The 23,505-nt window shown below is 41.1% G+C and overlaps 1 protein-coding gene across 6 annotated transcripts; it reads left to right on the forward strand.

Moving 5' to 3' along the window:
• Positions 1-36: 36 nt before the first annotated feature.
• On the forward strand, positions 37-20,163 carry CNIH4 (cornichon family member 4; the record flags this gene model as incomplete). 6 transcript variants are annotated; one of them, XM_081039096.1, is made up of 5 exons in its annotated part: positions 37-81; positions 979-1,047; positions 12,647-12,759; positions 16,227-16,367; positions 19,458-20,163. In XM_081039096.1, the coding sequence occupies exons 3-5, from the start codon at positions 12,692-12,694 to the stop codon at positions 19,483-19,485; spliced, it is 237 nt and encodes a 78-aa protein (XP_080895222.1). In that variant the 5' UTR covers positions 37-81; positions 979-1,047; positions 12,647-12,691. The 6 variants fall into 6 exon arrangements, with proteins under 6 accessions (XP_080895222.1, XP_080895223.1, XP_080895221.1 ...); XM_081039097.1 differs by lacking the exon at positions 37-81 and adding an exon at positions 691-723; XM_081039094.1 differs by lacking the exons at positions 37-81; positions 979-1,047 and adding exons at positions 6,942-7,107; positions 10,250-10,318.
• Positions 20,164-23,505: the final 3,342 nt, after the last annotated feature.

Below are 23,505 nucleotides of genomic sequence, written 5' to 3' on the forward strand. Positions count from 1 at the left end.
TATTGTTCCCGACTGTGCGGACACGTGCGTGCGAAGCTGCGGGGAGGTTGCTGCGGGGGCTCTGTCACCGGTGGTCTGTTGGTAAACGTGCTGTCGGTTTTTCTTATTCCAGCCTTTCCAGCCACACCCCCATTCGGATGCAAAGTCAGTCTTGGCCTAGAATCTTAACAAAACCCAAAGCTGTAGATTCCCGGGACGGTTAAAGCTGGGTGAAAACACATCGCCACCCCGCTGCTTGCTTTCCCTTCTAATTACCCAGGATCTTGAGGTCGTCCTAGGAGCTGGGTGTCAAAAGACAAGGAAAGACTGGTTTATCCAGATAACTAAACCGTCTGTTGCATTTGGAAATCATTTGATCTTGTGCCATTTTCGACAGGTGATTTGTGGAGTACATTCAGTCCAGCCTACATCTTGGCCTAGAAACTGCCCATAATTTTATTAAACATGTGTTTGACCCCAAGAAGTGTATTGTGCAGTTAAGGAAACACTTGTCATTAAGAGACAATTGTCATTAATCAAAAAAAAAAAAAAAAAAAAAGGAAAAAAGGAAAAAGTTACCGGCTTTAGTTTCTGTTTGCTTGCTTGTTTTGTGTTTTCAATATTCTTATTTGAGGTCTTACTTGATTTGTGACAATATTAGGTGCAGCCTAAGTACTGTATGGAGGTGTGAAGAGGGGAGGAGAGGAGAGATGGAATTAAGAGAAGGTGGTGAGATGTGAACAGGTGACTATCTTCTTGCTCAGCATACTGCTGACTTATTTTCAATTTAGAGTTCAGATTGTATCACTGCTCTTTTCAATGGGTCTTATCTGAACATTGAATAGAGTATAAATTCTCACTCTGATATTCAAAACATTGGTCAGCTTGGCTCCAACTTCATCTACTTGTTCACTATATATGCACCCTGCCTTTAGTTACATGGCATTGCTGGCATTTACTCAGTTAATGAGTATTTACGGAAGGCTTACTATTTCACAGGCACTGGGTACAGCTATGAAGAAACAGGGAAGATTCCTGCTTCCGTGGGGCTTACAGTTCTACTGAAAGGTAATGATAATCAAATAAATTATAGGCGGCGCTTTGCTTCCACTGACATTTCCTCTTGTGTACAATGCCCTTCCCAGCCAGAATCTTCACTAATCATCTGCCTTGCAGCCTTTCCTAATAATTCCCTTTGTCAAAATCTCCACCCATCGAACCCTCCTTTCATTCATTCAACAAGTAGTATTTATTGAATGCCTACCAGTTTCATTCCCTGCCCTGCCCTTGGGTCTTGTGGGGAAAGGCGAAAGAATTATAATTGTAACTTTTTATAACATCTTTTTTTATTAGATTACGTATTTATGCACTTAATTATATTTAACTTTAGCAAAGATTCCCTATAGCAAATAGCACAAATATAGTTGATGCCCAGTAACTTTTTAAATGAAATGTAATGCCATGCATGCCAAATGTCCTCCAAAGAATGAAAATGGGTCGAAGGGCCAGCAGCATCACAATATACACCAAGCAGCATCGTTTATTAGTCTATAATTTGTCATAGAATACTATTCTACATTTAGGGTTGGCTTCATGGGGGTGCAGTCTGTGCAGTTGCAAAGGGCTTTGCGCTCAGAGGGCCCCACACATGGGTTGATGTGCTGCTGTTGCCATCTTGAAATTCTTAATAGTACTTTTTGAACAAGTTGCCCCTTATTTTAATTTTGCATTGGGCCCTGCAAATTATGTAACCCATACAGACGTGAAGTACTTTAGAATGGCACCATTTTTAAGGGCAAGGGGTGTGTTTTGTACCTCTTGACTGTATCAGGTGCCGTAGGCCATAATTGTTAATACTAGATACCAATATTGATCTGCTTGACCATTTTTCCATTGGTTATTTCCAGGAATTATTGCTCTGACAACAATTTTACATTAGTGTAAAGTTTTTAGTGTTCACATTTTACAGTACCACACATCTAAACCAAAAATATTACTGAATAGTAACCTGAGTGCATATACATCTCAAGAACTTCCTGCAGCAATAAAAATGTCCTCCATTCTTTAATGGTGCAACCCCACCTAGTGGCAGTGGCACATTTCACCTTCTGTTCCTCACGCTTTGCCCTTCCAAACTTTGTATCTCACTACCCTTTTGTCCAATTGTGCTTCATAGGTAGGGTGACCTCTGTCCTGATTTACTCAGGACAATCCCAATTTTTGCTTCTTGATCCAGCGTCGTTATTAATAGTATCCTCTTTGTGGAAATCAATGAAAATGATCTAAACGAGCATAGGCAGGGACTATTCGGAGCTCGCAATGGCAAGGGAGTCAGCCACCATCGCTTGCATTTTAGCACAGACTCAAAGACAAGCAGAGAAATGGGAAAGCTTCATACCTAAACAAGGGAAGGCTTCGGGTATGCCCTGAATTGCAGGCTGTTGGCATGAGGGGGCTGTAGGTGGGCTAACCGGAAGCAGGGTATCCATGAGACTAGTTAGGGGAGCATATTTGGCTTTCTCTGGTTGGTTCTAAGTTGGAAGAACAAGGACAAAAGTTAGGGACCTCTGTCAGTTGTTAATGGAGTCCTGGCCATGTAGGGCCAGTTGTTACAGTGTTTCTTGTGTGGCTTCCCGGATTGTTTGCTGGAGATCGGTGAGTGGTCTGACTTCCTGTAGCATTGGTCTGACTGGTAGATAGCAGACTGGCTTCCTGGGCTGGTTGCTGCAGACTGTAGGGAAGAGTTCTGCTTTGGTGTATGTAATCTGGGCATTGCTCATTTGCATATTCAGCTTCTCACCTTTGTCTCTTAAAAAGGTTCCAGTTTGGGTAATAAGTTACATAGTCACACTGTGTAAAATAGGAACATGGAGAGAAAGGTGAGTGTCTGTATGGCAGAGTTTCCTTACTGAGGTTCAAAAGGGAGTTTTCCTGCTACCTAGGAGCTGGCGACTGAGTCTATGTCCATGTTTTCTGAAGTTAAGAAAAAAGAATCTTTGGTTTATTTTATCGGGTAAAGGCTAATAATTCAGCTTTCTAATCAAGTTTGTCTTCCTTAGAGGTGATTGCCTCATTCATGTCCCTAATCTTGAATAGAATGAAAAAAATATATTGATCTGATGTTTTATGCATTCAGTCTACAAATGTTTATTGTATACTACATGCCAGTTACTATGCTAAAGTCAGAGGATACAGTGGTGTTTAAACAGATATGGTCTTGGAACTTACCTTCTAGTGAGAGGGACAGGCAATGGACTGGCAAAACAATAAATACATAATTGCAATAATGAGAAAGAATGAGGATGTCATAGCCCTCAAAAGAGCATCTTTCATACGGAAGGTGTTCAGTGAATAATAGCTAAGTAAATGAATAAAGTGAATAATCCGGGGACTGTGATAGAGAATAACAAAGAGAGCCTATCTCCATCTGAGTAGTCAGGGAAAGACTTTCTGAGAACGTGATATGTAAGGATTTTAAGGATAACAGGAACTGGTCGTACTGGAAGAGAGTTTTAGGAAGAGAGAAAGTGTACGCAGAAAAGAAGTTGAACTTTTCTGGGAACAGAAAGAGAAAAATACACTTTCTTGTTGAAATCACCATTATTTGAGGTTTCTATTATTTACAACCAACATTAATTTGAGTGAGCATAAGTTATTTGAAGGAATTTTAGAAGTCAAGTCTAAGATTAATGTTAAAAAACAAATGGCCAAGAAGAGACAAAGATTCTTGAATAAGAAGTCAGTATCATCATTCTTTTTTTAAAAAAACTCGATCAAGGTATCATTTATCTATAATAAAATGTATTCTTTTTAGGTGTATAATTCGATTACTTTTTATATTGAGGTAAAATTTACATAACAAAATTCACCATTTTATCCATTTTACAGTATAAAATTCAGTGGCTTTTAGTACATTTACAAGTGTTATGAAAATATCACCACTATACAGTTTGAAAACATATTAATCAGCCGCAAAGGAAACCCCATGCCCATTAAGCTGTCACTCACAATTCCCCCCTTTTTCCAGGCCCTGGGTAACACTGAGCTACTTTTTGTCTCTATGGTTTTGCCTATTATAGACATTTCATATGAATGGAATTATACAAGATGTGGCCTTCTGTGTTTGGCTTCTTTCCCTTAGCGTAGTTTGTTTCCAAGATTTATCCAGTTGTAGCACTTATTGGTATTTCACTCCTGTTTATGGTTGAATAATATTCCATTGTATGGATATATTACATTTTACTTATCAGTTCATCAGTTGATTGACATTAGGATGATTTCCTCTTTTTGGCTCTTAAGAATAAGGCTACTGTGAATATTTGTGTGCAAGTTTTTCTGTGAATACGATTTCAGTTCTTTGGTATATACCTAAGAGTGGGATTGCTGGGTCATGTTACCACGTTTAACTTTCTGAAGAACAACCAAGCTGTTTTCCACAGCAGCTGTGCCGTTTTACATTCCCACCAGCAATGTGTGAAGGTTCCAGTTTTCCTCTGTTCTCCCCAAGACTTATGTTTTGTCTTTTTGTTTTTTTTAATTACAGCCATCCTAGTGGGTGTGAAATAGAATCTCATTGTGATTTTGATTTACATTTCCTTACAATTAATGTCTTAAAGATTTCCTTGGGAATTATAATTAACAATTTATAACAATCTAGTTTGAATTAATATCAACTTAGTTTATACAAAAACTTTGTTACTATATGTTATATATAGGTTTGTCTCTCTCATTACATTGTTATTATCTCATTTTACATATTTATATGTTGTGTCTATCAACAGATTTATATTTATAGTTTTATGTGTTAATAGTTGTATTTCATTTTATTTTTTTGAAATGTAATTGACATATAGCATTATATTAGTTTCAGGATTACAGCATAATGATTTGATGTTTGTATATATTGTGAAATGATCACCACAGTAAGTCTAATTAATATCCACAATCATTGTGGTTTTGAGTTGCCTTTCTCTAACGATTAATGATGTTGAGCACCCTTTCCTGTGCTGGTTGGCTTTTTGCATATCTTCTTTGGCGAAATGTCTATTCGAGTATTTGCCCATTTCGTAATTAGGTTATTTGGGGATTTTTTTTGGGGGGGTTGTTGAATTGTAAGAGATTTTGTATATATTCTGGATGTTAATCTCTTATCAGACATATGATTTCAAATATTTTCTCCCATTCCATTGGTTACCTTTTTACTGTTAATTGTTTCCCTTGATGCACAGAAGTTTTTAAGTTTGATGTAGTCTATTTTTGTTTTTGTGGCCAGTACTTTTTTTGTGTGTCATATATAAGAAATCACTGCCAAATCCAATATCATGAAACTTTCCTATATTTTTTTTAAGGAGTTTTACAGTTTTGTTCTTAATAAAATCTGAACTAATTTTAATAAAATTTCTCCTTATAGTCAGTATGGGTCATTTTTTTGTCAAACATAATCTAAGGCATAGCTGGCTAGGCATGTAATGAAGACAGTGTGATGAGTGCTAGAGGTATGTACAAGGTGCAGTGGGAGTGTAACGATAGCTGGTTTATAAATAATCTTTTAACAGTCCATCTAGCTTTAACCTATGAACCCTTTATGATCCCATGAACCTATGCTGTGTGTGTCAGACAAATCCAGTTGGTTTTTCCTTCTTACTAATTCCCCTATTCATCCTCTTCTCTCCTATGAGGTCTCCTTGCAGACAAACTTGTCTCCCTTTCATACATTCAGTGCACCAAACAGAAGGATATTTTAAAAATGTAAATCAGATCAAGGTACATTTATACTTAAACTTTCCAGTGGTTTATCATCATATTACAATAAAAGTCAGACTCCTTACTAGGGGTCCACAGGCCCTTGTGGCCTTGCCCTGCCCACCTCAGACCTCCTCCTCAAACTCTCTCACTCTTATTCATTGTACTTCAGCCACATGGTTCTTTTTCTCTGTTCCTTAAACACACCAAGTTTCTATGAGCAGTTGGGTCTTTGCAATCACTGTTCCCACTGTCCGAAACACTCTGCCTGCAAATCTTCATGTAGCTATTTAGATTTCAGCTTAAATGTCTGTTCCAGCCTGGCCTTTTCTGATCCCTCAGTCTCCAAATGTTTCCTTCTGCAAAGTACTTAAACTACCTGTCATTAATAGATTTATTATTATTATTATTATTTAGTGTCTTGTCTCCTTCACTGTAATGTAAACTACAGGAATACAGGGACCTTTTTCTCTACATCGTGCGTCTCTAAGGTCCAGCATCTACCATATACTAGCTGCTCAGAAAATATTGGTTGAATGAATGAATGTATGATTCTGATATAATTTTCTTATTGAGCTTATAACCCTTTGAAATAATCTTTCTTTCTGTATTTAGTTGCTATTTTGTTGCCTATTCCTCTCACCCACCCAGTGAGAGCAGCCTCTTGTCTGCCTTGTTTATTTCTGTATCTCTGGAGTCTAGAGCACTTCTTGGCGTATAGCAGAGGTAGAGTCAGTAATATATATTAAATGAATGGATGAGTAAGACAGCGTGTTGAATTTAAAAAGATCTTAAAATCTACAGTGGAGAGTAACGTTGCTGTAACAGAGAACAAGCAAGAGATTATGAAATTTCTGGAGAAACTGATCTGGAAGGGCGAGTCTCAACTGTTAAGACAGGGGTGTTGAGGTTAGATTTGTGCTTTGGGGTGAAAACCTCTTACGGTTCCTAAATCGGGATCCAGTGGGTCCAGTGCTGAATCTAGAGAAAAGTTCGCACATGGCAAAGAAACTGGGTATCCAGCAGATTGCAAGCGTTCAGTAAATACTTGTTTGTCACAATTTCTGAAAGTAATCAGATGTAGAGTAGAGGCCTTGAGCACCTCTTGGATAGGTATTCGTACTGATGAACTACATTTCCCAGCATGCATCAGCATCACGGCGGCCGAATTTTTTAAAGAGTGGACTACAACCCCCAGCATGCCGTGCCTCCGCGGAGCGGACCACACGGCCGAGTAAGCTGGGGTGAGGGCCTATCAGGGTCGGGGCGGGTTGGGGCACTCGAGCCGGTTTGACGGAGGAGCGGCGGCGCTGGAGGATGGAGGCGGTGGTGTTCGTCTTCTCTCTCCTCGACTGTTGCGCGCTCATCTTCCTCTCTGTGTACTTCGTATCCTTGTCTGAAGCGGGCGGAGGCCGCCCTGGGGCCGGTCGCCGGAGGGACGGGGCTGGGGCGGGGGCGGGGGCTGGGCCCGGGTGGGGACCGGGGCAGGTGCGTGGGAGCGAGGGCGGCGGCCGGCGCCGGGACCCTGGCGGCGGCCGGCGCCGGGACCGCGGCGAGCCCGGGCGGGAGGAGCGCCCCAGCGCCCTGCTGTGCCGCGCGAGCCCCGCCCAGGCTGCTGGCCGCCCCTCACCCGGGTCCGAGCGGGCCTGCCCGGCGCTGCCGGCCTGCCCACCGCGCTCGCCCGCCATGCCCGGGCTCGGCCCGCGATGCCCGGCGCAGGCTCTTGGCCTCCCTTGTGCTCAGGGGAGAGGGGTCGGTGTGTCTCCCTTTGGGCTCGAGAGAGAACGAGGGTCGCGGTGTTTCTTGGAGACGCCCTGGGCCGACCCTTTGTCGGATGCAGCGTCCCGAGAGCGACTGTCTTCGTCCCGGGCTGGTCGCCTGTGCGGAGCCCGGTGGTGGGACGAGCCGTAGTGAGTGATTTGCAGCCTCTTGACATTTCTGGGCGACGCCCCCGCCCCCCTTTGTTCTTGCAGGTGTCGGAACTTGGAGGGACCTTTCACTTGCAGGAGTTGACTTATTTCATAAACCGGCCAAGTGCCTCCTTCACGGTGCCGTTTGGGGGGGGGAGCGTTGGGAAAGATTTATTTTAAAAAAACGACCTGCAACTGATTACTTTGGTTGCCCCCGGCGGTGGCAGATTTGTGAATTTACTAACTATCCACGTGATTTACTTCCCAGTCGTTTCTTAACGTGGACACTTCTAGGTCTGCCCATTTTTTAAACTTCGGGGTTTGGATAGCTTTTCATGTGACAGTATTCCACTTGTATTTTTTGGACCAATAAGCGGTTGTGAAACCTAGCAATCTAGAATCGGTGTGGGTTGCACCTGTTCCCTATGCTTGAGTGAGCATCTAGTCTCAGTTGTCGCCCAATGTTCCACAAACCATTTAAGTAATTAAATGTAAGCTAGGAAAAAAGGCACGGGAAACTGATTTTTTTCCTTCTTTTCTTGAAAATCACAGGTGCCCCTTGCTGATGGAATTAATCTTTTTTGTTCACCAGAGCATCCTGGCTTTAGGATAGTTTGGACAGAGCGTGTTTTTAGTGTGGTTTCAGACTCTGGTATGAAGAGGCGGCCTGTTGTAGTGGGAGACAAAATTTGAAATCAGGACTCCTTGCTTACCTAGATATTTGCTATGCACAGTACTGCACCCCTCCATGCCTTCATTTTCTTATCTCTAAAATGGGGGAAATGTTTAGTTCCCAGCTACGATAAGAACATGAGTTAGGCACCTACCAGTGCCAGTATTCAGTAACTATTGTTCTGCCTCTCCCTCTTCCCCAGTTGAGCAGCAGTTTTTACTTTAACTGATGATTTATATTGAGAACCCCGAGTTTTATGAGGTCTGGGGAACTGACGGAAAGGGCAGCATCACTTGACTAAGTTTTGAATCCCTCTTGTGACATAAGGAACTGGAGCTGACACTCAGAAATGAAACCTGGGTTTCTCTTTTTGCGGTTTGGAAAACTAGGGTTGATAATTTAACAATAGCCTTGGCTTATGCCAATTCATATACATACAAAACTGTTAGGTGAAATATTTGACTTAGACATGAAGGTACATTTAGGGTGTGTTTTGATGAAATTCAGCATATTGTATTACGATATTTTTGCAGTCACACTAGCTTGATATTAGAGCCAAGAGGTGGAAAATGTGCAGGGTAAAGATTCTGTAGGGATAGGAGTTTTTCTGGACTTTGAACAGTGAAGAAAACCTGCAGAGAAGGAAAGGGGTGGCTATTCATAATCACACAGGCAAGAGCAAAGGTGCAGAGACAGGTATGTTCATAGCATTTCTGGGTGATGGGATTAAGGAATAGACCATCTAGACATATGGTCGATTTTGGTAGTAGTAGAAGGTCAGGTGGGAAAGGCTGAATTAGATAAGAATTTGGAGGGTTTCAGTGTTAAGGAGGGGAGAACTTTCACTTTCAACCTCTAGGCAATAGGGAGCCATTGAAAAATGTTGATTGAGTGGTGTACTAGGAAGGTGAATCACCAGAGTGGGTTGGAAACAGGAAAGATGGGGAGGTAAGAAACAAAGAAGTAGATTTATCTGGATTTGATATAGGGTGCTAATTGTGGGCAGATGAAAGGAGGGATTAATGTGAGTGATATTCGGAAGACATGATTGCTAGCACCTAGGAATGATGATGAGATACAAAACAGAAAGCAAAAATAACTTTCCATATTTCGAGTCTGGGCCGACAATGCTGTGTCATTGACAGAAGTAAAACAAATTGGAGGTGAAACAATTTATGGAGAAAGTTAGGAGTTTAACTTTTGCTATGTAGAGATGACGGGAATATCTGTATGGAAATGTTAAGAATTGAGTTGAGATTTTTTTACTTGTATTGTTGGACATTTTCAAATAAAAAAAGGATATAGTAGTATAATAAATCCCATGTTTCTATCATTCACCTTTGTTTTGCCATTATTTTTCATTTCTCTCCCAAGTATTGTGGGGAGGGTGATGGAGCATTTTAAAGTAAATCATTCAATTGAAGACTTTTCCATTTATGTCTGTCTGTCCTTCAAATTTTTGTGAGTTTATATTTTGTACTAAAAAGCACTTTTTAACTTAATTCCAATATAATATATGTTTACTAGGGAAAGTTTAGGAAATAGTGAAAAGTATTAGAAAAGAAATAATTTGTAACCCAACTTTCGAGACATAACCACTGCTGACATGACCATGCTCTGTTTAGTTTTTCTACTATTGGGAATCCAGGCTTTAACATTTAAATTGTTTTTATACGTCTTATTTTCCATTTCTTAAAGCCACTGCATGACATTTGAGGAATTCAGAATGAATGTTCTGGTATAGGTCACCTTGGGGATTACTGAAAATCAATTGTTGAAGGAACCTAAATGAGAAAATTGTGTTGTCTAGTGAGTGGGCTTTAAGGAAATAACTACATTTTTTCAAGTCAAATCTAATTCTGCCTTGTAACTGGGGTTGCTTTCTGAAACTTAAAAACGAATACTTTGTTATAAAAGAAGTCTAATTCCTTATCTTGATCATCAGATAATTACATTGTCTGATTTAGAATGCGATTACATTAATGCTAGATCATGTTGCTCCAAATTAAACAAGGTAAGATATTCCTTTGCTCATTTTCTCGCATGGAAGGGAGTTCTCCATTTTGTTAGATAATTATAGATAAACAACATATGTAGATTTGATTTTCGAGTGCATGTTGTCTCTTACTGGAATCTTGTTAGAACTGTGTGTTTTGCCATGTTTTAGATCACGCAACTGTACTAGAAAACCCAACTTGAAATTTTTTTCTCTTTGCTCTGCTTTTTCCTTGTCTCTGTCTGCAGTGGATATCACTACTCAGACTAGGGAAAGGTTCCTTGTGAGGGTAATTGTTTTCGTCTTCTGTGTCCAAACCCCCTCCTCCCTGTTCACAGAAAAAAAGCCCAGTTGTTTTTTGTTGACTTGAAAAACGACCTTCTTTCTGTGGCTTGCTGAGAAATGGAATTAATTAGCTGAATTGTTTTAAAGCCGTTTTACCTTTAGTATCTAGTCAGAACTTTGGCAAGACTATTGTGAATTGCAGAGCTTGTCTGGATGCAGAGAAACCAGTTGGTCCTGATCCATTTTGAGATGAGCAGACAGAATAGCTTTCTGGATAAAAGTTCATATAAAAATACAATACTCAGAGGTGCTTTTGGCTGGACCTAAAAAGCATTCCCATGTGTCTTTTCACATCTTCAGTCTACTTAAGTTTCTCTGGCCCATGAGGGAAATAAAGATACACTTGGAAAGTTAAAATTTCTAATAAACTATATTCCTCCTTTTCTTTTCCTTTTTTTTCTCTCTCCCTCTCTCTCCCTCCCTCCCTTCTTCTTTCTTTCCTCTCTCTTTCTCTCATGAATTTTCCAGAACATGGTTTAATATAGGAATAAAGTTAAATAAAAGATTTTGTGTTTATCGGCTATGCTTTGGGAGTTCTTTAAAAAATTTTTTTATTAAGATATAATTATATATAACATTATATTAGTTTCAGGCTTTCTCATCTTTAAAAGAATGTATATAATCGGGTAGATTGTATTTCTTTTTATATTTCTTGTTTTCTCAATATTTTGGATGGGTATTTGTTGGTTTTATTTTATAAAAATAAAAGTCTAAATACAAAGAAAAGATTGTCTGGATTCTTCTGCTGAGAAAATTACTTTTTCAATTTGGAATTAAGTAGTTTTTTTAGGGGATGGCCAGTTAGCTCAGTTGGTTAGAGCCTGTGCTCTTAACAACAAGGTTGCTGGTTCGATCCCCACCTGGGTCCTCCACAACTAGATTGAAACAACTACTCGGAGCTGATGGGTCCTAGAAAAACACACTTAAACTAAATAAAAGTTAAAAAAGATATATGTACAAAGAAAAAAATGAAATTAAGCAGTTTTTTTATGTTAATTTTTATAGGTAACTTTTCCTAGATTGCACAGCTAATAAACACACATATAATGTATTAAAAAATTCCATTTAGTTGCAAATTAGGTTCAAGGCCCAGAAAATTTCTTCTTTATTTGCAAAAAAGGTGTCTACAATCTAAATGCAATAAACCTGGGGCCAGTGTGCCTGGGCTTATTATACTGTATTGTTGTGCCATTAAGAAGTTGTGTGACCTTGGACAAGTTACTTAACCTGTCTGAATTTTACTTTCCTCATTTCTGCAAGTGGAAAGTACTAGTTTCTGGCTTCATAAATATTAGCTGTTAACTTCTATTAAAAGAAAAATTTTTGTTCATAGGAGAAGACGACCATTGATAATTGAGAACTTGCGACAATAGCTATTGATGCATGAGAACTAGAATATTGCACAATAAACAATAAAAGTATAGATAAGGGCACTGGGTGCTATGAAGCCAGTAGGCTGGGAGCCTGGTATGTGTTCAACTTTGAGCTGTTAAAGTTCTCTGTGAGTGTGTGTGTGTGTATGTGTGTGTGTGTGTGAGAGAGAGAGAGCACTCACGCTCGAATGAGTGAATGTGAAATGATTTTCCTTAGGATTCTGGAGATTGAAAAATGTTTAAGACTGATAATCTGACATGAAAGGCAGCATGTATATGGCTATACCATCCCAAATGAGAGTTAAGGCTTTAGCATAAATATTAGAATAAAAGTAAAGAATACTCTATTTTTCCCCTAATTGTCCATACCTACTTAGTAAATGAATCTGAACCTTTGTTTAGGATAAAACATAACTGAAATATAAGTGCATTATTTTTAATCTGAACCCTGACGTATTTGCATGGGGTAAGCAGTTACATCAGTATGCAAATCTGGGACATCTGAGTCTAAAAATACCTTGAAACACTAGCTTGGAAGTTCCCTGTACCTTCATTGATTTAGCTTCAAATAACATGTACAGTCAGGAAGAATGCAATAGTGAGATGTAATACTGTTCTTCTCTTGCAGTGGGTAATTCCGGAACTGATTGGCCACACCATTGTTACCGTGTTAATGCTCATATCATTGCACTGGTTTATATTCCTTCTCAACTTGCCTGTTGCTACTTGGAATATATATCGGTGAGTATAGTGTGTTTACTGTTTTGTAAACACAGGACAGTTTAAAGAAAAAGAAAGAATTTTAAATTTAACAGCTTTCTCTTCTCCAATAAAATATGTGCCAGTCATAAAACAAATGACAGACTATCAGTCATCTCTACTAGAAATGAAAATGTGCTAGAGGAAGAGCAGGCTTTGCCATGGCTTCTTTGTAAAAGTACAGACTGTGGTGGAAGTCCATTTATGAAGTTTTATTTGGGGGCCAATAAAGTTCATAGATTCCATTCCCTGTAATTATAAATACAAAGATCATTTGTGTTTATTGCTCTGATAATGGCAGTGACAGATTGACTATCTGCTGGTCCCAAATTTACCTTCTATTTAAAAATGTTAAAAAAATTCAACAGATGGATCATTTCCCCTTTTCAGATGTCTGTAGTTTATGCGACCGGGAATATAGACATATATGAAATGGGTTCTACTCACAGGACACAGAGGCAAACGCTGAATAACAAACCAGTGAAAGAAGAGGTGGGCTAAGACAGTGTAAAGTGGTGCAGATGAGTGACGAGCTTGCTTAGGTTGGGAGGAGAGTCGGATTGCTTGGCGCTGGGACAGTTTCAGGGAGGCAATGGTGTCTGAGCAGAGCCCCATAGGAGGGGTAAGGTTTGACCGAGTCAAGAATACCCTGGGGTGCGAAGGATAAGGGGAGGGGTAGAAAGGAAAGCTTGAGCAAATACACATGGCATGTTTAAGGAGCAATGAGGTTGAAATCATGCAGATGAGAGAGGAGTAACAGACAAAGCTGGAAATGTCAGTTGGGATGGGCCACGGAGAACCTTGAATGTTGGTCTTAGGAGTCTATATAAACAGTACTAGTAGCATGAAGTTCACCCATTTAAAATATACTACTGAATGTATTTTTAGTACATTCATAGACTTGAGAAACCATCACCACAGTCGATTTTAGAACATTTTCATCACCCCAAAAAGAAGCCCTGTTAGTCGTCGTTCCTATTCCCTCCCCCACTCCAGCCCGAGGCCACCCCCAGCCTACTTCCTGTCTCTCTAACATTAACGGTTCTAGACAGACGTATCATATAAAGGTGGAGATCAATATGTGGTCTTTCATGACTGGCTTGTTTCACTTAGCATAGTATTTTCAAGGTCCATCTGTGCTGCGGCATGTCTCAGCACTTCATTCCTATTTATTGCTGAATAATACTCCGTTGCATGGATATACAACATTTTATTGATCCATTTGCAATTGACGGGCATTTGAGTTGTTTCTACCTTTCGGCTGTTACGAAGAGTTCTTCTCTGCACATCCACGTACATGTTTTTGTGCAGACATGTTTTCATTTCTCCTACTGCCTGAGTGTTCAGAAGCAGGTGTAGTATTTTACATTCCAATCAACCATATGAGGGTTCCAGTTTCTCTACATCCTTGTCAGCACTTATGTGTCCCTGCTTTTAGGTGTGAAGTCGCATCTCATTGTGGTTTTGGTTTACATTTCTTTCCGTAGTGACTGATGATACTGAGTATCTTTTAATGTACTTATTAGCCATATATATATAGTGTGTGTGTGTGTGTGTGTGTGTGTGTGTGTGTATAATATATATATATATTCTTTGTCATATGTGTTTCGAGTAGCTAAGTTGACATGAAATAAATACGCTTCAGGAAGATTTTTCTGGAAGTGTATAGTATTGATTTGTTGGAAAATTGTTGGAAAAGAGCCAGAGGTGTGGAAACCAGTTCAGTGACTGGGGTGAGATAATATAGTGCTGGGACTTGGGGCCGGCCCGGTGGCTCAGGCGGTTACAGCTCCATGCTCCTAACTCCGAAGGCTGCCGGTTTGATTCCCACATGGGCCAGTGGGCTCTCAACAAAAAAAAAAAAAAAAAAATATAGTACTGGGACAAGGTTGTGATAGTGACAGTGAAAAAGGTACAGTTGTTTAAGTGGTGCTAGGAAAGGAGAGTGGACGAGAGCTTGACCTACTGCCTATGAAAGATGACGAAGAGAGGAAGTCAGAACCGAAAAAGAGAGTTTTCAAGATCCACCAAGAAAATAGTGACACTCCCATTTGATAACCTAGAAGTCAGAGAAGGATGCGACTCTTTGAGACTCTTTGAGTTGAGCTGTTATCTGGACATTCAAAGGTTAGTACCCTCTGTTCTGTTAGAGATGGGCTGTTAGGATTTGGGGGAGAATTTCAGATTTGTGGAACTCAGGTATTCGCGTTTCACACAAGTCATAGTTGAGAACGGAGTGTGTGGCAAGAATGAGGAAGAACCGTAGACTCTTGGACGTGAAAGCAGCAAGAGGTCATGGACAGTGAGTGCGAGGGTGGGACAGACTCACAGTCTGCATGCTGAAGCCCACATGCTTCAACTCACTGTTTTTCTCAAAGGAACCCGATTTCCTTAGTCGTAGGAATCGAGGAGGAAGAAGACGGCTGTCGTGGGTAGCTATTATATGCACAGTGATATTAAATAAATATGGTGTTATATGTCACCTGAAGAACCCAGAAGACTCCATAGTATATTAAACATAGTATAATCAAGATTTTTAAAAAGAAGTTTGAGTCTGTTTTGAGGCTGTGGACCCTGAGTGGGATTGGTCTGGCTTTGGAATGAGGTGCTGGCTTACGGTACCTTTATCTCCTGTATTGGCTGTAGCCCTGTTCCTATCCCCCCATTGTGGTCAAATCTCCACCCCTACAAAAAGTACATTCTTATTTGCGTATTTTGCATTTAATCTGTAAGAGTTACGTAAAGTTAGACATGCATTGCATTTTGAGTCTGAACTGTCCATTTATTGTCTTGAGTAGTTTTATTATTATACCACAGTAGCATTTATTCTAACTCATTTCTGTTGTCCTCTTTAAATTGCTCTTATTAACCATGCAGATTGAGACATATTATCTAGTGATCAGCAGGAGACCAAAGATGAGGTTTTCGTTCTGGACTTAGAATCTTTTTATTGTCTGTGAAATGGGAATAATTGTGTCTGACACTACTCTTCCTTATAAAGATGTTGTGAAGGTGAAGGAAATTGCATTAAACAATGTAGAACTTTTTAGATAAAGAAGCTTCTAAGAATTTGGTTTGGTAAAATTTTGGTAGTTGGTTTGGTTTTGGAGCCCCCAATCTGTCTAATGGAAAGGCTGGAGGTCTGACCAGTTCAGTAGTTTCCTACAGAAGATGGGTCAGAGGGTCTCAGGGCATCGAATAGCCTTCTCTAGAGTGTTACTCTCTCTGTTTCAGAGGGCAGGAAATTATACCCAAAATTAACAGTGTCGTGTCTTTCAGAGGAAAACTAGGCGGTGGCCTGAGACATCAGCATGATACCCTGTCTATACTTGGTCTGAATTTAAAACTGCCACGATTGGTTCCCTTTGAAAGGTTAATTACTGCGGGTTACTTATGTTTGACTATTTATGCTGATGGTTTTCCTTCTAATGTGTGCATCCTTTTATCAGGTTCGTTATGGTGCCGAGTGGTAACATGGGAGTGTTTGATCCAACGGAAATACACAATCGAGGGCAGCTGAAGGCACACATGAAAGAAGCCATGATCAAGCTTGGTTTCCACTTGCTCTGTTTTTTCATGTATCTCTATAGGTGAGTTTACAGTCCTCTGGGTATTTTCCTGGATGACATGCCTGCTTTTGATGGATGAGATAGTACTCTACTGTAGGATTTAGCATTGACATTGCAGAGCTTTTGGGGATTATGTGAACTTCTTAAGGCTGCATAGATTTTTGTGTGTGTCATTGAATCAGCATTCTGCCTAACCTACAAGTTACTCGATGGTATCAGTTGTTCTTAGCTGTGGAGGCTGTCAACATGCTACCCTTTTCCTGCTCTAGTATCCAGTTGTGAGGTCTCAGTGCCTATTATAAGTATCAACATATGTATAGGTATCAACATATGTACGCCAGAGACGGTCCCACTCATGGGAAGCCAGGCTACTGGCAACAGCTTTCAACAGCTGACATCCAGGTTGGGCTTTCTTTTTTGGCAGTAAGGAATGGAGGCATGATGCTAATTCTCCAGCATGCTAAGTGGTCTGATAAAATCGCATCAGTCTGTTACAACAAATTGGAAATAAGAATTAATATGAAGGATTGGCTGTCAGACACTGGAAGCCTTATGCAGTCTTGTTTTAAGCTTAAATTTATTACCTTATGTTTTAGAGATAAACATGCCACTTTTATTTAACCTATCATAGACCCATAGATAGAGCAAAGAAGAGAATTGTCATGTATGTATGATATGATTAAATCTTTAAGCTGCTAGAAGTCAAGCTGACCCTTTGTATCCAAGCTTAATTAGATTATTCCTATTTTTTCCCAGGTAAATTTTAATTTTTCACATAGGTATAAGGACTTTAGGAAAAACTTGTACTGAACTAAACCTTGATCCCTCAGAAAATCAGAAAATCCCTGATAATTAGAAACTGTATAGAGATAGCAGGTTAAAAAACTGTTTCATCTGAAATAGTTTAGAAGTCAGAACCATTTCAGCCTCTGCCTTAATAAGCAGGCTTCCTAAAATCCTTTTGCTGGGCTAATTCCACCCACTAGCATAGATTCGATGGAAGTTGGAGTTTAGATGGTTTCCTTTTCACTATTTATTTGCTTTTTTGTATTTTAAAAAGTAGGACAGAAAAAGCACACTGGTATCAGTTTCTGGTTCTCATATCCTATGTCACTGCTAATGTGCTTAATTTTTAATCCTAGTATTAAAGATGAAGACTAAAGAGCAAAGAATTTAATATTAACACGATGAAAACACCTATTCTCCTTTTTATTACTCTTTTAACAATATAAAGGTAATTTTGCCATGATATACATTCCCTTATATTTGTTTCTGAAGAGACAGAAAGCAAGTGGAATCAGCTTAGCTCAAGGTTGTTCTTTCTTCATCCTTCTGCCCTCCCCTCCACCCCCAGGTTTTACATAGTTGGAGCACAAACTAGAATGGACATTCCCTGGGTGTCGATAACAGGAACTTCTCGAGACAGCTCTGGGTACAGCCACTGCAGCCACACTTCTGGGAGTCTAAGTGTAGGATTAGGGAGCAGTATCTTGCTTAGTAGACCCCAAGTCTACTAAGTCTGAGGATTTAAAAATGCACAAGAGTCTTACTCTGTTACTGAATGTAAAGCAATGGCAGACAGACTGAAGACTGGGGATGAGAGGAATCAAGAAGCGGGTGGGGGCAGTTTAAGGTTTTTTACAACTCAGTGAAAGACAGGCAACCTGAGTAGCTGCATTCCTCACTGGCTGCATCCTTTCTTTTCTGTCTTTCCTCTCCTCCCCTCTCCCGTCCTCAGCTCGTCATTTTTAGCCACATTGCTGTTTCCTTACCCCGTGGCATCACCCATGGCTCAAGGGATCAGGATGAAAGAGTGGTCTCAGAAGATGTCCTTGTAACACTTTGCTCTTTTGGTTGCTGTTGTTTAAAAGTGGTTGTATTTCCAAATTATCAGATTTCTAATGCAGGGAGTTTATGCTGCTTTTCTATTGCTGCCACAGCTTGCATGGTGCTTTGCACGTGGCATACACTCAGGGTTTGTTAAATAGAATGAAAGGGAAAGAAGTGCCCATTTTCCTTAAAAATTAGATCTGTGCCTTCTGTTTTTTGGTTAAGTCCTAGCCTAAGGGAATCTGGGCTCTACCACTTACTCACTGTGTGACATGGGGCAAGTTTCTTAACCTCTCTGTGCCTCAGTTTCTTCATCTGAAAATGGGATTATAATAGTGCCTACTTCATCAGATTGTGATGTGGACTAAATGAGATAATGCCTGTAAAACACTTAGGTGTGTGCTGACCTATAGTAAACTCTAAAAAAAAATCTTTCAAACATATTAGTACTACCATTAATCTGTGCTGTACACTGAATACACTCCATATGGTTAAATTTGGATAATCTTTAAACAATTTATACCGTTAGTAATGTAAAAGAATTTCTATGTGTTTTCATCCTTTGATCCGCAGAGCAAGGCTGATTCTAGTAAAAGGAAATGTTAACTGTGGTGGTTTTGATAGAGTATTTACTGAGTGACTGCTACGTGCCAGACACTGTGTAAGGCGCTGCAGATGACAACGCAGCAACACACAATCCTTCTGTAAAAGCTGGGAGCCTGGTATTGCTGTATTTGGGTGTTACCCTGGAAGGTGACTGAGGGCACCCGGATCGCTGTGTCGTTAGAGCTCACAGCTCAGGGGTGGAAATGTAAGCCAGGACATGTGGGGGGAAGCTGAGCTGCAGAAGGAGCCCCTGCGCCTCCCCTGGGCTGAGGCCTGCTGTCCACAGGGGGTGCCTTCAAGCCAACGGTGAGCATGAGCAGGAATTTACAAGGCTGATGGAGTGTGACAGGAGGCCGGGTCCCAGGCACAGGCACAGCATGTGTAGAGGTCTGGCTCCAGGACAACAGGGCTGTGTTTTCTAAGCTATAGCCCAGCCTTGGTTTTACGTTATACGCCCCAGCCCCATCCTGGTTCCTGGTTGTTTTGGTTTTTTTTTCAGTGAAAAACGCGGGGCACGGTGAGGCCCTAATACAGATTTTCTTTCCTAGGTATAAATGATTGTCTCTTACTTAAATGAGTGTTCCTCGCGGAGCCTTAGGGATACAAGCCTGGCCACACCAGACTGTAGGACATTCCTAAGGAAATGTTAGTAACCCTACTTTCTTCTCTTCGCAGTATGATTTTAGCTTTGATAAATGACTGAAGCTGGAGAAGCGGGGTTTGAAGTCACACTACAGCGCGCAGCTGAGGACCCAGAGACTTCCATCATCCTTAGAACCATAACCATAGCAGTATATTTTTTCCTCTTTGAACACAAAAAAAGTATTTTTGCTGTATTTTTACCATATAAAGTATTTAAAAAACATGAATTGAGTTTTTGTAGATTTCTGGTTCTCCACTTTAGCCTGAACCCCAACATGTGAAGGTGTCTCTCCTCGTCTGTATGCTGTATGAAGCATACAGCATGAAGCATACAGCAGAAGGTGTCTCTCCTCATCTGTATGAAGATAGTCATTTGTGTGTAGGAGCAGGGCTGCCACTCTAGCCCTGCAAGCCAAAGCAGCAAACGTCACTCTATAAATAAGGGAAAACTAGTTGATGAGCAGATCGTTTCTCAAGCTGAGTCCAAAACAACACTGGGCACCTGGGCAAAAGGAGAAAAAAAGTAACCTTTTGCCCGTATTGTGGCAACTTCATGTATTTCACATAGAGATTTATGGGACTGTCGGCTACAAGTCTTCATGAGAATGTTAACAGAAAATGACATTTCAAAAATTATATATTTCCTTGCAGAATTTGTGAAACATAAGCCATTTGCCCAGGTACAATGTAATTCCTGCTTATAGAAAGGAAAATAAATTTTTTAAAAAGCCCCAAATTTAATTAAGAGCTTTCATTTAAAAGCTGCTGCCTCTACAGTCACCTTCAAACCTGTAGGACGGGCCCCTGCCAGGTCTTGTTTCTGGATTCTGATCGATCCAGTTGTATTTGATCGCCGATACATTTTTAGTGGGTTTGGAGAGGTGGTTTGGCAGAAGATGCTCGTCGGACTAGAAGTGAGACTAGCCCGTCACTCAGTGTCCTGAAGTTGAGCTGTCAGGGCTCTGCGTGGTGCCACATGAACGCAACCTGTGCAGCCGCACTGACCACTTTGTGCGTCGGGAGACCCAATACAAGGCATTTCAGAGACGTAGCAATATCCATCCACACCTGGTTCCTGCGAGCAGCATGTGTAAACGCTTGCAGTTGATGAGAGCAGTTAACCTCTGTCTGCTCGCCAGATGAAGTTAGCGCGGCAGTTTATTCTCAGTCCCAGTGTGTGCCTTAATGTTGCTACCTTAAATGTTGGCATTTTGGACAAAACATGATTGCGTTTTATGGGAGCGTTCAAAGGGATTATTCACTGTTGAGGCAGAGTTGGGTGGCTAAGCAAGGCGTGCGATCACCAAAAGATCCAGTGTTGCATGTCCTCTTGACCCTGGACGAGGTCTAGCCTTGGCCGAAGTCAGCCAGCTAAACTCCCTATCCAGATAGGCCCACGCTTCGAGGCCGGACAGAGGCCCTGATCACACATGAAAGACAGTGACATGAGTAAACTTAATTGGCCACATTAGGGTCTCAGAAATGGTGCCAGGCAGACAACCCAGAAGCTGTAACAGAAGTTACTTTACTTGCATCTCTCTGTTACCTTTTTTTTTTTAAAGGTTTTTTTTTTCTTTATTGGGGAAGGGGAACAGGACTTTACTGGGGAACAGTGTGTACTTCCAGGACTTTTTTTCCAAGTCAGGTTGTTGTCCTTTCAGTCTTAGTTGTGGAGGGTGCCATCCAGCTTCAAGTTGTTGTCCTTTCAGTCTTAGTTGTGGAGGGTGCAGTTCAGCTCCAGGTCCAGTTGCCGTTGTTAGTTGCAGGGGGCGCAGCCCACCATCCCTTGTGGGAGTCGAACCGGCAACCTTGTGGTTGAGAGGACGCACTCCAACCAACTGAGCCATCCGGGAGCTCAGTGGCAGCTCAGCTCAAGGTGCCGTGTTCAATCTTAGTTGCAGGGGGCGCAACCTTGTGGTTGAGAGCCCACTGGCCCACGTGGGAATCGAACTGGCAGCCTTCGGAGTTAGGAGCACTCTAACCGCCTGAGCCACCCGCCCGGCCCCTCAGTTACCTTTTCCTTCAAAGCACCTTTGTCTAAAAAAAACCAGTCCCTTCCCTCTGCCTTTCTCCTGAAGCAATGGAAGCCCCTGGAGAACTTAAATCCTTAGAAGTGAGAGACAAGCTACTTCAAAAAGCTCAAAGGTTCTGGAAGCTCAAAGGTGGTGGGTTGTTGACCAAATGTCTTCTATTCTAAACAACCAGAATAGACCCCACGTAGATGAGAGAGCCTCTGGCTGTCAGTTTCCATGTTATGAGGCCTAAGTGGCGGAGGCTGAGCACGTCAGAAAGAAGCCTTTTTGACAACAAAGGACAGGAGGCTCTTTCCTTCTGAAACAGGAACTGGGGTTGAAAACAAAAGCAGCTGTCCTGTATTGCTTGTCTCTATCAAAGGCAGGAAAAGGGGTTACCTCGTTTCTTTTTAGGGGTTCTCTACAAATAATCTAAAGGGGGAAAAGGCACTGACTTTAAAAGCTGTGGTTATGATGCTAAAGATTAATTTTCTATGCTTTTCATTGATTGGCAAGTTGTAAGGATCTTAGAGATCATTTGGTCTGACGTCATCGTAAAGGTGGAGAGCTGAGGCCTGGCAGTTGCGTCTGGAATCCTGGTGGTTTCAGCATTCTCTCCCCCATCCCTCCTCTTCCCTGTCCCTGTGAAGGCACAGTACCCAGAACGAGCCAGTGCAGACGACTCCTGTGTGCACAGGATTTTTATCTGTCGTATCCCTGTCCCTTGTCCTTGCATCCTCAGTGGTAGCAGGTGCCCTGGCTAATCACTCCCACCTCCGCTGAGAGAGCTGAGAAAGCAAGGTCGAAGATGCAGCTCATTCATCGAAGCCTCGCAGGTCCCTCGGCTACCTTTTCTCACACTGATGACAATGGAGTAAGTCCAAATGTGCTTCCTCTCACCTGGTCTTACCTCCAAGTTGATAGAGAGCCAAGAAAGCTTCCCATGGAACTTTATCCCCCAGGGCACGTACCACTTTCTATTTGGTACTGAGTTATTTGTATGCAGTGAATCTCTCCTACTAGGCTGTACACTCCTGGAGGGCAGAGTACACTCTTACTCATATTTGTATCTTCCTCCTCCTGCTCTTGGGAGCTGACAGTGCCTTGCCTCGCACACAATCAATGACTGCTGAATGAACAAGTACATCTGATTGTGTTGTTCTATTGCTCTTTCAGCAAGAAGTCCAGCTGATGTCCTTTACCAGAGAAGAAGCAATGAAGCAACATAATCAGAGCCCACCATTTTTTAAAAAAATTTTATTGGGGAATATTGGGGAACACTGTGTTTCTCCAGGGCCCATCAGCTCCAAGTTGTCCTTCAGTCTAGTTGTGGAGGGAGCAGCTCAGCTCCAAGTCCAGTCGCCGTTTTCAATCTTTAGTTGAAGGTGGCGCAGCCCACCATTCCATGGGGGAATTGAACTGGCGACCTTGTTGTTCAGAGCTCGTGCTCTAACCAACTGAGCCATCTGGCCGCCCCTCAGAGCCTACCATTTTTGTTTTCAAGGCCACATTGTGAAATGTTCTAAGACTTGCTAGACTAGCAAAGGAAACTGTTATATTTGGTGCACTGGAGACTTGTGAAGTCAGCGTAACTTGCAAGTAATATTTTGTCAGAAGTAGTTGTGGTGAAAAGTTTATGTACTAGGTGCAATTAATTATCCCCAAAATTTAACAAACTTGTTCTAACATATAGAAAGACAAGATAGAGAAGGTGAGTGAAAGTCTGTGCTTGTCTAGATTCCGGCCACCTGAGTTTATGTACTTTAAATCAAATACACTATCTTGCTCTGTAGTGTTAACAAAGGTTGGCATATTCTTGGTGTAGTGAAACTTCAATTAACAAGACTGTTAAAAAAAAAAAAGGGCTGTTTTGGCTTTCTGAGGGCTTGTCAGTGAAGCCTTTTGGCTTTAAGCCATCCTTTTCCTGAAAATTCTAAAACTTAGTAACCAGATTGTTTTGCTTTAGTTAAATAAATACAATCTAATGACTGAAGGTCCTTCAAAGCATTAGGGTTAGCACTGTAATCACAGAAATAACCACCTGGCAGAACCATAGTTTTAAAGGAATT

The sequence above is a fragment of the Rhinolophus hipposideros genome (assembly GCF_964194185.1).
Source record: "Rhinolophus hipposideros genome assembly, chromosome: 26".
NCBI classification, from domain to species: Eukaryota; Metazoa; Chordata; class Mammalia; order Chiroptera; family Rhinolophidae; genus Rhinolophus; species Rhinolophus hipposideros.